Source organism: Xiphias gladius, chromosome 12 (genome assembly GCF_016859285.1).
Source record: "Xiphias gladius isolate SHS-SW01 ecotype Sanya breed wild chromosome 12, ASM1685928v1, whole genome shotgun sequence".
In the NCBI taxonomy this organism is placed as follows: domain Eukaryota; kingdom Metazoa; phylum Chordata; class Actinopteri; order Istiophoriformes; family Xiphiidae; genus Xiphias; species Xiphias gladius.
The window spans coordinates 16,452,185-16,469,083 of NC_053411.1; the positions used below are offsets into that span (position 1 = coordinate 16,452,185).

General features: G+C 45.3%; 1 protein-coding gene across 3 annotated transcripts; it reads right to left on the reverse strand.

Moving 5' to 3' along the window:
- Positions 1 to 674: 674 nt before the first annotated feature.
- ovol1a (ovo-like zinc finger 1a) lies at positions 675 to 9,836 on the reverse strand. 3 transcript variants are annotated; one of them, XM_040140398.1, is made up of 5 exons: positions 9,159 to 9,836; positions 3,460 to 3,680; positions 2,645 to 2,857; positions 1,561 to 1,705; positions 675 to 1,473 (listed from the first exon to the last, which is right to left on the reverse strand). In XM_040140398.1, exons 1-5 carry the CDS (start codon positions 9,256 to 9,258, stop codon positions 1,121 to 1,123), a joined length of 1,032 nt encoding a protein of 343 aa, XP_039996332.1. In that variant the 5' UTR covers positions 9,259 to 9,836; the 3' UTR covers positions 675 to 1,120. The 3 variants fall into 3 exon arrangements, with proteins under 3 accessions (XP_039996332.1, XP_039996334.1, XP_039996333.1); XM_040140400.1 differs by lacking the exon at positions 9,159 to 9,836 and adding an exon at positions 8,053 to 8,132; XM_040140399.1 differs by lacking the exon at positions 9,159 to 9,836 and adding an exon at positions 7,306 to 7,790.
- Positions 9,837 to 16,899: the final 7,063 nt, after the last annotated feature.

Below are 16,899 nucleotides of genomic sequence, written 5' to 3' on the forward strand. Positions count from 1 at the left end.
ACGATAACATCAACATATACCAATATACTGTAACTATTTTTTTTTTTTTTAATTTTGGTTAATGTTGTATAAATAAATCCAGGAGAAATGTCATTTCATTTTTTTTTTTTTTTTTTTTTTGGATTAGGAAAAAGAGGCACGAGTTGGGAAACGTATCGTGCCAGAGGCGGAATATTTTTCCCATCCAGACAATTAGACGAGTCTTTGAAGAAAAATTTCTTTTGGGAAATATGTTCAGAACAGCAGCAAGTGTTTTTTAAATAACCCTCTGGGTTTTTTCAAACATTGCCAGGTAAGCGTGTTTCCCGGAAAATCAGAGACTTTGGGAAATGCTGGTCAGGGGAAAGGCAGAAACCACAGCGGCCTGTTGGTATATCTTCTATAAATCTCGTGACATTTTCACCAAACAGGTACAACCTTCTCGTACTAATCAGTGGCACCATTTCTGGAGGCATTCCCGGCCCATGAAATAGACTCCTCAGCACTTCAAGGCATCATTATGCGGTTTTCTTTTTTTTTTTATGAGATTCTCCCCGAGTTGGCCTTGAGCCATTCAGCTCATCTACTAGTCAACCTCAAACACTGCTGAATCAGAATACATTCAATGATGCCGGATACATTATAAGCACAAGTCATGACAAAAAAGAAAAAAATCATTCTCGTGTAATATATTACTCCCTTTAATATAATGCTTTTGTTTTTTTAATAGAAAAACTCTTTTTTTTCCTTTTTTTTTTTCTGTACAGACAAGCCCACTGGGAATATTCACATGCAAAACAAAGTCAGAAAGATATGTTGGTATTGTCAGATATGTAAAAAATGTTATCCACATCTCGTGTATAAATGCAAAAGTAAAAGGCCGACTTGGCCCGGTCTGCTGCATTAAGTCATTTAACGTTAGTCGGATACTGATGCCCAAATCCATACACACATACATTCATAAATATACAAACATATACATACAGTACTTTTACTTTCCCTGTTGCAGTGTAATCCGACTTGTCATCCACCCGTCTTGTATCACTTTACCTACATGTCCGTCAGCTAATGCGTCCATCCATCCTTCATCCGTCTCCACTGAGCTTATTTTGACGATCTCTCCGGCTCTCCTTCCTCCCCTCTACTGCCCGGCTGATCCGGTGGTATCATCGCTGTCGGCCCCTTGGGGAGAACCTGGTGTGGAGCCTCCGACTGACCCTCCCTCTTTGCCTGCCCCCGCTCCGCCTCCTCCCGCCCTCCTCGCAGCCTTCCCCTTCAGCAGGGGGCTGTCGGGGTGAAGCGAGTGGAGGTGGATCAGCAGCTCGTCCTGAGTTCCCGCCGTATGACCGCACTCCTCGCAGACGTACAGCTTGTTGCGTCGCTCCTTGTAGGCGTACTTCAAGGTGACGCTGTGGATCTTCTTCATGTGGGACTCCAGGGAGCAGCGCTGGGTGAAGGCCTTGTCGCACAGGTTGCACTTGTACGGCCGGACCCCTGTACGAGATTTTAAAGAATTGTCACGTGCTTTCTTGCATTTGTTAAATCTGAGCGGTCGTGTTTGACGTGGAGTGGTGCAGCTACCTGTATGTGTGCGCACGTGTCTCTTGAGGTCAAAGGTGTCGTTGAAGCCTTTGCCACAGAAGCTGCACAGATGTCTCTTGGTCTCGTTGTGACACTTAACGTGTCTGTTTAACATCCGCTGGTACTGGAACGTCTTCTGGCAAACCTACACGCAGCAACAACATGGTCAGGGCCATTTCACTTTACCTTTACGGTCAACCGTCTTAAGGGCTTATTGCATAATTCAAAAATTAAAAAGGTGCCCTGTGGAGTTTTCTTTGAAAAAAAACAGTTATTTTTACACCTAGCGTTTCTTATCAAAATTCATATATATATACTTAAAAGTCTAACCAACACAATTAATGCCTTTTCTTCCTCATAAAACATTTGCAAAGCCAATGTTTTGAACAGTTTAAATACAGTTTTGTCTACATTCATGTTTGCGTTTGTCTTCTTCGCTGCCTTTTTTGGGCGCGTTGCTACGTTTTTTTGCGAGTCACTGCCAACAACTATCGATCAGCAGAACGGTGTGAAACTACCGGCAGGAATGTGAATCGCCTTTCCCCCGTGTTCGTGCTTTCGCATAATAGTTGGAAAAAATGGATCCGCTCTTACAGACAATGCTCCATAGCGCTACCGTTGGCCAAAAACTCCACAGGGTACCTTTAATTGGTGTTTTACAACGTTTTTGCACTAACGTAATTCAGTATTTTTGACTGATTTTCGGATAGTTTTTTCCTTTCAACTTGCAGCCTGCGCTTGTCACCGATTGCTATCTCAAGTATACAGGTCTTAACTTTACAAAACCAAACGGCCACCGTGAGACTAATGTCACGCAGCTATCTTCTGTAGTACAGTTAATTAATATCATTGATCAAGTAACTTAAATACTAATATGATGTTTAGATTATTATTGGCAATGTCAACCAACATTTCGATAAACATTATTCGACAGGAGAGAATGGAGAGTGTTCAAGGTAAATGTCCTGATACTCCACCACACTTATATAATACGTAATATAATAATAACTATTTAGAATTAAAACATTGTGGATTTCCGTTTAGAGCTTAAACAAAGACTGTTGCTTTAATCTGGCTGGACTACCTGGCACACGAACGCCCCTGTCGTCCCCGTCAACGAACTCTGACTGAGGTCTGTCGATCTGGTTACCACGGGGACCGCCTCCAGGGGGTCAGGGACTGTCGTCAAGGCCAGCGGCATCACACCGGCGTGCGGGGTTAAGGATGGGGGGCTGGGAATGGGAGGAAGAGTGAGAGGAAGAGGAGAGGGAGCGCGGGGCAACTCGCCTGTAGTTACCTGTGGTGGAGAGAGAGAGAGAACGAAAACCTAAGCACTGTCATTGCGACTACATTTTAACTTAATGTATCTGTATTTTGTAAAGCCAATATTCCCCTTAGTTTTCACCACTGTAAAAAATAGAGGAGTTTCACTCCAATGTTTTACAACGTCGCGCTTGCACTAAGGGAAATGATAGCTGGTATTGAAAAAAGTGCTAATGTCTGAATAATGTTGAAGTTTTAGCTCCACTAAGCAATTCAATTAGGAAAAAAGCCCCATCTGCCAACTGTAATTTTGACACTTGGACCCACATGTGTCACTTGTGTACCGCAAATTCCTCACTCCTCATAGTGATTGTGCAGCAAATCAAGAATTAGCATTGTGAGACTTGAAAATATAAGAAAAGTTCACACCCTCTAACATTGTTATCTAACGATCATTCCTAGAAGAGGAAACAACCTAAACTTCTAAAAAAAACAAAAAAACAAACAGCTTTAAGCACTTTCACGCTGTTTGACAAAAGTCCAGACATTCTGCTTCGTATCTGCTGAAAGCATCCCAAAATCTTTAAATGCTCTCCACCGGTACTCTGCTCTGTCAGTCCCTGCCCGTCTCCTCACCTTGATTTTGGACCGGACGTACGTGGAGCCGCCCTGCGACCTCCTCCTGACCTCCTGCGGGGAGGCCGCGGGGCTCGGCGGCCGGCCCAGCACTGTGCTGGACGGCAGCTCGGCGTGGGTCCGCGCCTCGGACTCTGAGCGTTTGGTGAGGCAGAGCGGTGTCATCTCGGCGGGGCTGGCTTCAGCCTCCATCATCAGGGCGGACGGAGGGAAGATGCAGACTAGAAGGAGAGAGAGAGAGAGAGAGAGCAGGAGTCAGGGTCTTATTTTAAATCTCTTCTTAAAACACAGCTTTATTGTAAAAAGAAAAAAAAAAGCATTCCATTTTCTTCTCATCATTGGGGAAAATTACTATTAAAGGGGAAATAAAAATTCTAATAAAGCTGAAAGGATTAGTCAATTAATCGATTAGTAGATCGACGGAAAATTCATTGGCGACCGCTTTGATAATAGATTAAGTCATTTCCAAAAAATGCCAAACAATCCCTAATTCCACTTTGTCATTTGTGAGGATTTGCTGTTTTTTTTTTTTATTTTGTCTATATCTCTAATTTTGGGGGTTTGGACTGCTGATTGGACAAAACAAGACAACAGCTTGGGGTTTAGGAGATTGTAACAGGCATTTTTTTTTTTTTTTTTTTTTGGATTCTGTGCATCGGTAAATCATTACACTCAAACTGAAAATGAACAAAAATCAAGCACGTTTTTTTTTTTTAATTCACCCCACCTTTGCTTACTTCTTCCTGCTGTTGTTACAGTTGCTAACAAACAACACGTGATTTTCAAATACAGTGAAGAGAGACTTGTAACGAAACAAAGCAAGATATTTCTTGTACCGCAGAGTTTCACAATGGGCCTCCAGACTGCGGCGCTTCGTATTTGCACAATCTCTCAATTAGCAAACATGCAAAGTTAAATACGTGTTTGTATGTGTGTGCGTGGGTGTGGGTGTGCACATGTTTGGCCTTTTGTTTTGAGTGACTTATTTTGCGCGCGCGTGCGTGCACACACACAAACACACACAGCCATTACAGTTAGACTTGTCCAGCCAGACGGTCTTGCAGCACCAGCTCTTTACCCTCCTCAAACAATCCACCTCAAAAGAAGTGGATACCTGTCTGTGTGTGTGTGTGTGTGTGTGTGTGGGTGTGTAGGGAGGTGTGTGCTTGTTGTGTGTATGAGAACACTCTTACAAAACACTACTGAAAGAGGTAGACGGGAGAGAGATGTCAGGCGCATAGTCAAAGGTAGCCATAGTCACCACTGGGCCTCCAAAATACAGGCGTGCGTGCACATGTTTGTGTGTGCGCACGTGTGTGTGTGTGTGTGTGTGTGTGTGTGTGTGTGTGTGTGTGTGTGTGTGTGTTTGTGTGTGTGTATGTGTGGGTGTGGGTGTGCACATGTTTGGCCTTTTGTTTTGAGGATTTATTTTATACAGGCAGGCAGACACACACAAACACACACAGCCATTACAGTTAGACTTGTCCAGCCAGACGGTCTTGCAGCACCAGCTCTTTACCCTCCTCAAACAATCCACCTCAATAGAAGTGGATACCTGTCTGTGTGTGTGTGTGTGTGTTTGTGTGTGTGTATGTGTGGGTGTGGGTGTGCACATGTTTGGCCTTTTGTTTTGAGGATTTATTTTATACAGGCAGGCAGACACACACAAACACACACAGCCATTACAGTTAGACTTGTCCAGCCAGACGGTCTTGCAGCACCAGCTCTTTACCCTCCTCAAACAATCCACCTCAATAGAAGTGGATACCTGTCTGTGTGTGTGTGTGTGGGTGTGTAGGGAGGTGTGTGCTTGTTGTGTGTATGAGAACACTCTTACAAAACACTACTGAAAGAGGTAGACGGGAGAGAGATGTCAGGCGCATAGTCAAAGGTAGCCATAGTCACCACTGGGCCTCCAAAATACAGGCGTGCGTGCACATGTTTGTGTGTGCGCACGTGTGTGTGTGTGTGGGTGTGTAGGGAGGTGTGTGCTTGTTGTGTGTATGAGAACACTCTTACAAAACACTACTGAAAGAGGTAGACGGGAGAGAGATGTCAGGCGCATAGTCAAAGGTAGCCATAGTCACCACTGGGCCTCCAAAATACAGGCGTGCGTGCACATGTTTGTGTGTGCGCACGTGTGTGTGTGTGTGTGTGTGTGTGTGTGTAGGGAGGTGTGTGCTTGTTGTGTGTATGAGAACACTCTTACAAAACACTACTGAAAGAGGTAGACGGGAGAGAGATGTCAGGCGCATAGTCAAAGGTAGCCATAGTCACCACTGGGCCTCCAAAATACAGGCGTGCGTGCAGAGGTGTGTGTGTGTGTGTGTGTGTGTGTGTGTGTGTGTTTGTGTGGGTGTGGGTGTGTGCGTTTTGGAGGGTAGGGTCAGGGTGTTCAAAACCCCCCCCACGTTTCTACTAGAGCGAGGGGGAGATGTTTGGATCTAAACACTCTTTGATATTTTCTTTCTCTCCATTAAATGCTGCTCAGCCGGGAGAAAGAGTCAACAATCAGTAGATAACTTTATCAAACACAGGGTGTGAGTCTGTGTACGTGTTCATGGTCGCGCGCCGGCGTGCGCGTGTTTGCTAAAGGCGTACTGTCTGCAGCAGTCGGCTGTCTGTAAGGCCCGTTACATTTCCTTCCATCCAATAAACATTAACCTTGCAGCAGCCTCGGGGCAGAGCAGGAGCAATATGATGAGCGCGCCTACAGTACATCGCCAAAGCCTCCCAGCACCTGTCAGGAAAACATACTGAACATTTGTTTAATTCGTACAAAAACCAAAGTTTAACTTCACAGTGATGACAAGACTCCAGGAAGTCACTGTCACATAACCCACTGTAAGATAACTTGTGTTTACACTTAGACTTTGGTACAGATTAAACAAACAAGATATAACATGTCAGCCAGTGAGCTTTGGAGGCGCTGGAGGTTCGGTTTTGATACCTTCGGACACAGCCAGGCTAGCTGTTTCCCTGTGTTTCCAGTCTTTGTGCTAAGCTAAGTTAGCCGGCTGCTGGCTCCAGCGTATTTACCGTAGACGAATTGAACGGGGTTTCTCAAAATGTCTACTTTTTTTTTCCTTTAATAACCAAATTTCAGGGATCCTCATTAAAAAGTATGTTTATGATACTCACTAAGGTTAAAAATAAAAATCGTCATAGTTTTGGTGTCAGGTTTTCAAACTCTCAAATAGGTACTGGCCTCAAGTCTGTTATCGGTCAGGCTCTTCACTTAATATGAATTGATAAACATATAATTTGAAAATTATCATTTTGTAGAAAGGTAGAAAAATGCCATTTGACTTTTTTGTTTAACTTTTATATTTTATAGATAGACAGATAGATAGATAGATAGATAGATAGATAGATAGATAGATAGATAGATAGATAGATAGATAGATAGATAGATAGGATCCTCAGTATAATATAGAGTTATGTTTTTCAAGAAGTAGGCAGACGGTTCAACCAGACCATAAACTAAACGGAGGATGATTTGAGACTGATGACCCATCAGAAACAGGCCCTGACACATGTTTGTGGGAAATGAAAATAAACTCCTAGACCTACAAACACACACACACACAAACACAAACACACACACACACACACACACACACACACACACACACACACACACAAAGAGAGAAAAAGAGAAAAATGTTCAAATTGATGGCGTCTGGCAGCTCATAAAAGTATTCAACACGCCTGTTACTGAGGGTAATCATCATACCTCCCTGCGTGAGCGTGTGTTTGTGTGTCCTCCTGTCAAACACACACACACACACACACACACACACAAAAACCACACGTCAGGCAGGTACATCAAGTAACGGCACATACCAGAAAATTAAGCTGAGGCCGTTGCTGGGTTTGGTGAGGAGTGGTAACTGTGCGTAAATACGCACGACCGCTCCGTTGTTCCCCGTAGAGATTGGTCCTTAGTGCAAATTGGATCTTTTGACGGAAATAAATGTTTTTTTTTTTCTGCCCCTGATTCTCAGTCTGACTGCTGCGTGAGATCAGTGCTGACTAAAAGTTAGAGAGAGAATCTCACTGTATTACACGAGTCCACTTCTCTCTGGATAACTGGTTCATTGTCTGCTTTTTTTCTTTCTTTCTTTTTTTGACGTAAAAACAGCGTCAAAACCCTTTACACGTGCCGTGGCACAAGCCTGAAATACCCGTGTGCCCCTATCAAGATTACTGCAAGTTATTTGCCGAGAGTTTTATTTACGTCTTTGTTCTTTTTTTTTTTTTTTTTTACAGGCCCTTTTAAAAAACACACGGAAATTCGCGGCGGTTCAGTTCATCCAAGTGTTCCGGTTTCAAACCCCGCGGAGGATATAGAAGTCAATGATTAAAAGTTAACGGGGATGAGACGAGCAGGGAAAGACACTCGGAGAGAGGGGGAAGGGTGAGCCGGGGAGGTAGAGCGAGAGAGAGGTTTAGGGTGTAGTCCGTTACTTGTTATCTGATACCGACGTGGTCTTACAATAAAAAACTCCGCCGATGGCAACAATGGGGATTGTTCTCAACGAGAGAGAGAGAGGGTGAAAAGGTGGTTGGGAAAGAGGTGGATTCTCTTACCTCGTCATTCAAAAGCCAAGTCGGTGCCAAACAGCTCGGCTAAAGTCAGAGACGTCCAGCTCGAATCTGACAGTTGTCCGCTCTCGCACTGTTTCAGGACACGACAACGGTTTTTTGTTTGTTTGTTTGTTTGTTTGTTTTTGTAATGGGACAAACCGCAGTGGAATCATTAATGTGACCAGATGAGTGGCCCTTTCAATCCTGCATTTCCTGCCTCGACTCGTAGCTTAAAAGGCCAGACGTGGTTATTTCACTTCAAAGGATGTGAGAGCAATGTTGGGTCCTTAAAAACAGCTTAAAATTCAAGGAAGCTCTGTTAAAAAAAAAAAAAAAAATCATCTCCATCAATTCTCAGACAGTGATTCAAAAGTCACAACCCTGTAGTGAGATTTAAATATAAGCCCTTATTAATAGGCCAGAGCTGAACGACTAGTCACCAGGCTGTAATGTAGGCCTATATTTGGGCTACAGAAGTCGGTGCATTGCTTGGCTGAACAAGGAACAAGGGGTTGAAGGTCGGCGACAGGGGCCGTGATAGTTTATAGGCCGCAACAAACTCTAGAGTTGTTAAATGACAGATACGGAAGTAGAAGTGTAAATATACTGACTTTTGTTCTGACATGATGTGTTTTCTATGACCTTTACATGTCATTTGGTTGATATTTTGAAGAGTGAATTCTCCCATTCGGATCAAATCATGTTGTGGGATTTGCTTTGAAGCAAACCAAATATTAAAAGGAGGCTTAAATAGACCGGAGGGTATTCAAAAAAATAAAATAAAAAATAATAATAATGATAAAATAAAATACACAACTTCCCCCAGCATGCTGGAACTACACTTTCTCTTCAAGACCCGCTGTGGTTCCCGTTATTCGGTGGCCCCGGACTGAGGAAACCGCCCCGTTACAATCACTACCCGACCCCCTCCCCATCCGCTACACCGACATTCCTGGTGGATCCAAACGTTAAATCCACAAATCCGTGCGTAAACGCACCCAAGGACGCGCCAGGACCCGCCGCCAACACGTTTTGGCTGCTCTTTATGGGTTGTTTTTTTTTTTTTTTTCACACAACAAATATGGCTCATTACAACAGCGTGGACTCACCTGGGATGTAGACGTCCCCTCGTTCATGATCAGGGAGTTCACTCCAGTTCCGCTTGCCCGGCGAAACATTCGCCTTTTTCACCAAAAAGGCCCGCGGCATGCTCCGTTAATGCCCAGGTCCTTGGAGGGGGTTTGCAGAGAAGTAGCTTTTGGCGGCGCGGAGTCAACGGCCAAGTTAGAAAAAGCAGGAAACTCCAAAGTTGGAGGAAAGACGTGGAAGGTGTCGGTCCCCTGTTCTCCTTTCTCCTTGCACCTTCCGTCTCGTTTCGCAAGGCGCGGACCGCTTTATCTCGTTCTTTGTTTTTTTCTTCTCCCCTAACACACCTTTTTCTCGAGCCGATTTTCTCTCCGGCTCCGCATCAGAACAGGAACGAAAAGTCCCCTCGGCGTCGGGGACAGGTGAGTCCGCTCAGGTGAGCAAACCGGACAGGTAAAGACGAAGACCGCCTACAGCGTCCTGGAATAACGGGAGTGAGCGTGAGGTGGTGAGAGAGCGGGCTAGGGGGAGGAAAAAAAACAACCCAAAACGGCAGATATCCCCTATATCCACACACTCACACACTCACACACACACACACAAACAGACACACACACACACACAGTCGACAGAGGTGGGTCAAAAGCAGCACAGGTACTCATTTAAAAAGCAGGAAACAGACACCAGCGCGCATGCGCGTCAGAAATAACGGTGACAACAAGCTGGCGGATCCTGGCTTAGGCCTCTGTATACCTGCTGAACCGGTTTGCCCCTCCTTTCCCTCTCTCTCTCTCTCTGTGTCTCGGCCTTTCCCTTCCTCTCTCTACCTCCACCTCCTCTCCATTCCGCTTTAAGGTGTGGGGAATGGTGGAAATGACAAGAGGAGGAAGAAAATGTGGGGAATAGAGTGTGTGTGGAGGGGGTGAAGGGCAGTTATACAATTACAAATACAGACACACACACACACACACACACACACACAGGGCTTGCACACACTTTCTGCCTGGAGATGCAGCGACGGAGCAGGCAGAAAAAAAACCAAAACAGAATGGGATCAGACTTATCTGGGTGTTTGACAGCTGACATTTTAAGTCGATCGCCTGTGAGATTTCCTAACGTCTCTCCGTTTGACCGTTCCCCGGTCGAAAATGTCGAGGTTTCAGAGGCCTACCCCTTGGTTGAGAAGGCGCCTGGGAAAAAAAAAGAAAAAAGAAAACCGTTCCAGGATGAATCACTGAAACAGAAAATTAAACCGAGCTCTTTAGCTCCGGGTGAAACATATTCAGCAGCAGGGTAACTCTCTGTACACCGGGCATCTCTGCAGAGTCATTCAGCACAATGTGAAATGAGCCAAAGAGTGTGTGAATGGATCAAATTTCATCAAAGGTTTTGCAGATACGTTCGAGGATATGCACACAATTAAAGGCTGATTTTGGTGCTGACGTGGTTTTTCTTCTCTTTTTCTACCCGATGCCAAATGACAACCCGCTTATCCTGGTAATGTAAGTCCGTTTATCAGGTACACCTAGCTGAAGCTAACGCGGCCCTGGAATAAATCCCCCCTCCTCGGGACGGTTATGGTGTTCAGTTGTAGAGAGGCGTGGAGTCATCTGAATGCCCATTTTGCTGGCTTCAGCTTTTGGGGTTTCATGCTGAATGTACTTCAAGTGCAAGCCAAACGCATTGTCTCTCAGATGTGGGTCGTGTCAAAGATTACAAGCGTCACGTTCGTTTTAGGCTGAAACACAGAATAGTGGAACCACTTTCTTAACTCTCGCTTTGCAGCGAGTAATAACGTGAGAAATTCCGTATTTTTCAGACAAGCAAGGCACGATTTTCAGTTCATTGTTTGTTTGTTTTTTTTCCAGTATTGAACGTAACCGTGACTGTTCAACATTTTACTGGAGACGCAGGGGAACCCACCGATCCCCCTAAATACATGTGAGATACTGGACGTGGATCGCAGCTGAAGCAAGTTGTCGATTGACAGAAAATAAATCAACAGCCATTAGGTGATTTTTTTTTAAAAAGCAAAAATACCAAAAATTTCAGGGGCTCCAGCTCCTCACATCTGAAGATTTGCTGCTTTTCTTTGTTGTTTGACATGAAATTGAAGTTAGTTTTGGACTTTGGACTAAATGTGGGAAAAAAATCAGTTATTTGAATAAGTCACAACGGGCTCCCAGAAAGTGTAATGGGCATTTTCAGACATTTTGTAGACAAAATGGCCAGTCGCTTAATTGAGAGAATAATCTGCAGCTTAATCAATATGAAAATATTCATCGGCTGCAGCCCTGATGCAGATGTCTACTTCCTTATCAACTGGAGCTTATATTAGCTATAGTTTATCTGCTGATTGCTTTGGATTTATATTGGATAGTGGCGTCACAGTAGAAAGACTCAACGTCCCAGTGATGCTTAGTTCATTTAGTTTAATATCACAGGTAAAAAAAGACCATTACAGGCCTGTATGTATGTAAATGGCTCATTCAGGGATCACTGTCTGCCCCACCTTTCCCTCCCCGCTGTGTGTGTTTACAGCCCCCTCCCGCTTCTGCACTGTTGTCTCGGTCTTTGTGATTAAAGCGGCTCACACACACACACGCGAACACACACACACACACACACACACACACACAGACCCTTCCCTGAATTGCCTCTCGAAAAACACCTGAAACCTGCACATAACAAACCACCTCCTTCCCGGCATGCATTTGGATGTCGTCCGCCTCTGTTTCTCCCTTCCGAGCTTCTGTGCAAGTGCGGCGGGGCTTTAACTCAGCTCTGCTCCCTCATCCATCTCACCTTTAACCACCTCTTTAACCACAAAATAAAAACAAAGCAGAACAATATATCGGTTTTCCCTCGTTTCAGCTTCACAGCTGAGACAAAAAAAAAAACAACTCTTTGCCCCACTTTGGTTTTGTGCCAATGCTCAGTCAGTGGAGGGACCTGTCAGTGTCAGTCGTGTAGCAGGGGGGGGTCTAAGAGGGCGCACATCTTCTCTCGGCCAAGACGCACTACTTTTTGGGCGTTGGCCGCCTGGTATCGAAGGAGTAGTCGCTAACCCGTTCCAGAGTGGTATGGTCCGCCGCGGTGGAGCCGGGCGTCACTGGGCTGTGATGTGGATCACCGGTGTGCAACTATACAGGTGGAGGTTTGATTTTCCTCAGCCTTCTGGGGAAGCACAAGCAATGCTGTGCCTCTTAGATTAATCTAGAAAAGATTTTTCTGTCTCTGCTTCATCGGCGAGGCGCAAACCGACCTTTGCCTTTTTATAATGAGCCTCATAAAATCCTAATTTCCTGATATTGCTGTAGCCAGTCACCTCTAGACTTTTCTGCTCTTAAAGTAGTAGTTTGGCATTTTGGGACGGTAGGCTTTTTTTCGCTTTCGTGCCGAGAGTTAGATAAGAAATTCGAAACCACTGTCATGTTTGGACGTTAAAAATGGGGACAATTAGCTTAGCTTAGCATAAAGACTGGGTACAGGGGGGGGGCAGCTAGCCTGGCTAAATAGTTTACTCAATGGTGAGCAGTAAATTGAGATTTGGGACGCCTACTCACCGTTGTGCTTCTGTGTCATCACTGACAGCTACCGCTCCTTGGTAAATTTTGCGTCTGGAAAATGTGGAGCATTGCATTGTCAGATTGTTAGCAGAAAGTAGTGTGTACATGCCGTGGACACTACTATATTTGCTCCACTGTGGAATTTTTGAGGGCACGATATGGTGGATAAATTTGTTCACTCAGATAGGAAAGTGATTTCGCACAAAGCCCAGGAATTTTTCTTTATCTCCGGACAGAGCCGGGCTAGCTGTCCCCCCCCCCCCGTTTCCAGTCTTTATGCTAAGCTACACTGAGCTAATCACGATCTGGCCCCAGCTTCACATTTAACAAATAGTGGCCAGTTTCATTCAGGACCGTAGCCGTGATTTCAGACATGCTGTGGTCATGGGTCAAGTGTCCACCCGCACACCCAACTTCAGCCCGCTTATTTTAAAATTCATTTGGAGTTATTGTTTTTTTTTTTTTTTCCAAAAGAAGTCCCCTACCCTTTTGCCCCTTTTTTCTTATTTTACGTTTTTGGTGCTGCTCAGTTGCATACGTTTGTGCCATTCTGTGAAAAAAGGTATGAAAACACAATAAAAAGTTGTTGACGATAAAAAGCGTCACATTTGAGGACGGCCTCATTGTGTGTGACGGAGAGTCTTCGGTGGTGACTGAAACCCTTTGATTTCATTAAATTTTGACCAAATTCCAACAACGCGTCACCGATGACTGTGATAACACTACTATCGCATGGATCGGGATTGGTGTTTTGTTTTGCTTCACTGGCTGCATATGCCTGTAACGTGTACATGGAAGTAGGTATTTATTCCGAGGGCCTTAAACCAGTTGTAAGATCGGCCCCCTCTAACCCCTGGCAATTCTCCTCTTCGTTTAATATTAATGTCATTTAGTTTCTGTTTAGGTGTGGCGAAGTGTCTCTAAGAGAGTTCCTGCGTGCCACGGCCTGCGAGGGCTTTCCCTTCGCGTGTGCAGGTAAACAGAATCCGGCGTCCAAAATAGACACGCTTACAATAGAAAAATGTACGCGGCATTCGTCAGCTGTCAATTCCTGCGGCTGTACAGAGGACGAGAAGGTGTATGATGAGAGGAGTGGTGCGGGATAAATGAATGAACGGTATGTGGCCTGAGCTGTTAGAGTAGTTTGGGCAGACTAGCTGCCCTACTCCCTCCTCTCTCTTCTTTCTCTTCAAGCCACTTCCCAACTGTCATCGATACCATCGTCCGTCTTGTCGTGCCGCCCTTTAACCCCGCGTCTCGTCTCTAGATGGTTTCTGGATCTGTGTTCGGCTTTGAAGGATCTTCCAGCCCATAGGGAGGCGTGTTACTTTTGCTTCCATCCGTGAAATCTCTCTGTGTCGGCCCACAGGTAGATTTAAGTCAGTCAAAAGCGAGGTAAAGATGCAGTGAGGGAGAGAGGAGAGGCAACAGGATCAGGGCGAGCTGAGTGCAGTTTGCACCAGTTCGACCTGATCGACAGCCTCATCTCTTCTCCGCGCTGCTGTTGCTCCTCTGTCTCTCCGCCTCTCTGTTCGTGTTTTTCCGTATCAAAGGAACACGCAGATTCTTTCAGGAGCTCGCCCCATCGGCCGTCTTCTTTGATAACCGATGACACACACTGAGGTGTCCCGCTAGCTGATACGCCCGATGTGTGAAAAGGGACGGAGGAGCTTGGGGGATGCAATACCGCAACATGAAGCATGACTGTTGCTTCATTTGCAAAAAAAAAAAAAAATAGGAGCCGTCTTCAAGTTTGGTTGTTGTCGGTGTAACTTTAATGGTTAGGTCAGTATCACCAGGGAATTGGCAATGTGGCTATTAAAGCTATTGTTTCCTGCACTTTATTGTACCTGAAATGCTCCATACTAACGGTAGTATAATAAAAACTAAATAAAAATTTCAAATGCAGTGTAAATCTCTACAGTATTAATGCGCTGAAAATCTTTAGTTTCAGACACATTGTCTGATAAATAATGTATTTTTACTACAATCTTCACTATAAAGCTCACAACCCTTTACTGCCTTATCGTTTTGGTTGATACTCGCTTCCAGCATGTTTTTAGGGGAACATTAACTGTAAATAAAAAACAAAAATTGTGTTGTTTTTTTTTAAATCTGGAGAACATGCAGAGGATGTGAAAGTACTTGGCCTGAGCTGGGTCTTCAGTCTTCCTCTCAGGCCAAGGGCGTCCGCGATAGCCTCCATAAATCCGTAAATACGGAAGGGCACCTCGTGTGTGGCCTGGCAGGCAAACTCCCCCCGGGGAAAAGGGTCTGCAAGTCATTCCCCGCTCCCACTGAGCTTATCGCTGTGAATGCACTGCAACGGCGTTCGATTTCAACAATTCCCACCTTCTCTCGTTGGGATTTTCGGTGGCCGGACAGCCAGGGGGGGGGGCGCTGCTCGCAGGGATCGCATTGGGTGAGACGGTAAAAGTGATGGGGACATGCTGTTACCAGACACTTGCCAGCCAATTACAAAACAGGTTTTCGTGGTTTTTCCCCAGAAAAAAGCCCAGAGCTGCAAATTCGGACCACCACAGATGAAGAACGCTGTCAGAGCGTGAGCTATCACACGAGGTTTCCTAAATGTCGGATTTTAAAGTTAGTTGGCATCTCAGTGATGCAGCCTGGAAGGTTTGAGTGGTCAAAGCAGCCCCGCAGCGCTGAAGGAAATTCAGTCTGTAGCGAAGGAAAAATGGAGTTTGTGGCTTCAATCGGTAAAGCCACTGCTAGGACCTTGGAACGCAGCAACGTGGTTGAAGTGTGTCAGGGTCAGATAGTCAGGGTGAGAACAAACCCGGTTACAGTTATTTGGAAGAGAAGACTAAGGCGAATGGTAAAACTTTGACCCAAAAGGTTCGTCGTCAAACATCCATCAGTGCCAGGGAGACCTGCTCTCCTGTTTGTTGTCTGTCAGGCCCCCGTCGGACCTGCAACATTTTTGGTACTGTTGCCACATCCCGAGAGCTACGCACTTACTCTGGTGAAAACGGTGTCGTTTCAACGGCTAGAACCGATGGCAGGGGGCTACGGAAAACAAAATGCAAGTTGTAATCAACCAAAAATGGAAACAACGTTGTTTTCTTAAAAATCGTTTCTGCTTATTACGAACAACATCACAAACACCGCTTCCTGTGCCTGCGCTGCAGCTTTTGGCGCCAGCGTAGTGTCCTGAACACCACAGATCAGAATGAGTTACCTGTAAATGCCTTAAACTGCAACCGTCCATTACGAGTCAACTGCAGCCCTTTACAAAGTAATATTGGACTGTGAAACGTCATCATCTTGCTTTAAAATTAAGAGAGGGCAAAAAATGTGGGGGACTTTGAAGATACTCCCTGTAGCTTTTTAGATCTCGTTTCATTGGAAGAGGAGTGCACCCTTTTTTACCAACCTACTTATTTCCATTTTTTTGACTTTCGATTCTCTTCAGTTGCCTTTCTCTCTCCCTCCCTCTGTCGGCGTCGTCACTGCGGGATACTTTGCATACTTCATTTCTGTGAGCTTTGTTTTTCTCAGCAACGGGTGGGAGCACTGGTTAGGTGGCATACCTGCGTGTTTGTTTGTGTGCGTGTGTGTGTCTGCGTGTGTGTGTGTGGTTGTTTACACTCAGAAAAAGCTCACGTGACAATATGTCTAACCCCAGCTAGGCACTGCCGGCGCACGGTGCGGCAACCGCGAGCTGACGCGTGCGTTGCGGTGTGCGGCTGCCGATCTTCACTCGGCCGGAGCGGTTGACTGAGGGAGACGAGCCGGCGGCGAAACCAAAGCCAGAGAACGTGGCGTTAGCTATGAAAGTGTTAACAAGGGGAAAAAAATGTCAACAGACGTTTGACAGCCACAAGTCAAAGCGTGTCGGTCAGGTACGTGTATGTGACAACTTGCTGACACCGTTTGATATTTGACAGTTGCAGGTGTGTCCTTTTTTAAAGGAGCTATAGACGTCTTTGCTATCGCTGCATAGCCAACGTTAGCATTAGCAGCTGCTTACTTACCGGTCGAGGGGAAACGCCGGGAGTTCAGCCTCAAACTTCGTTCCTTTCATTCCGGCAAGAAACCAGGTTCAGCGGCAGAGTGCACTTACACACAGCAGCTTTAAAGCTTGCATAATTAATTTTTGGCCACTCGAGGGCGGCAGATAAACATACTGATAAACACACACACACACACACACACACACACACACACACAC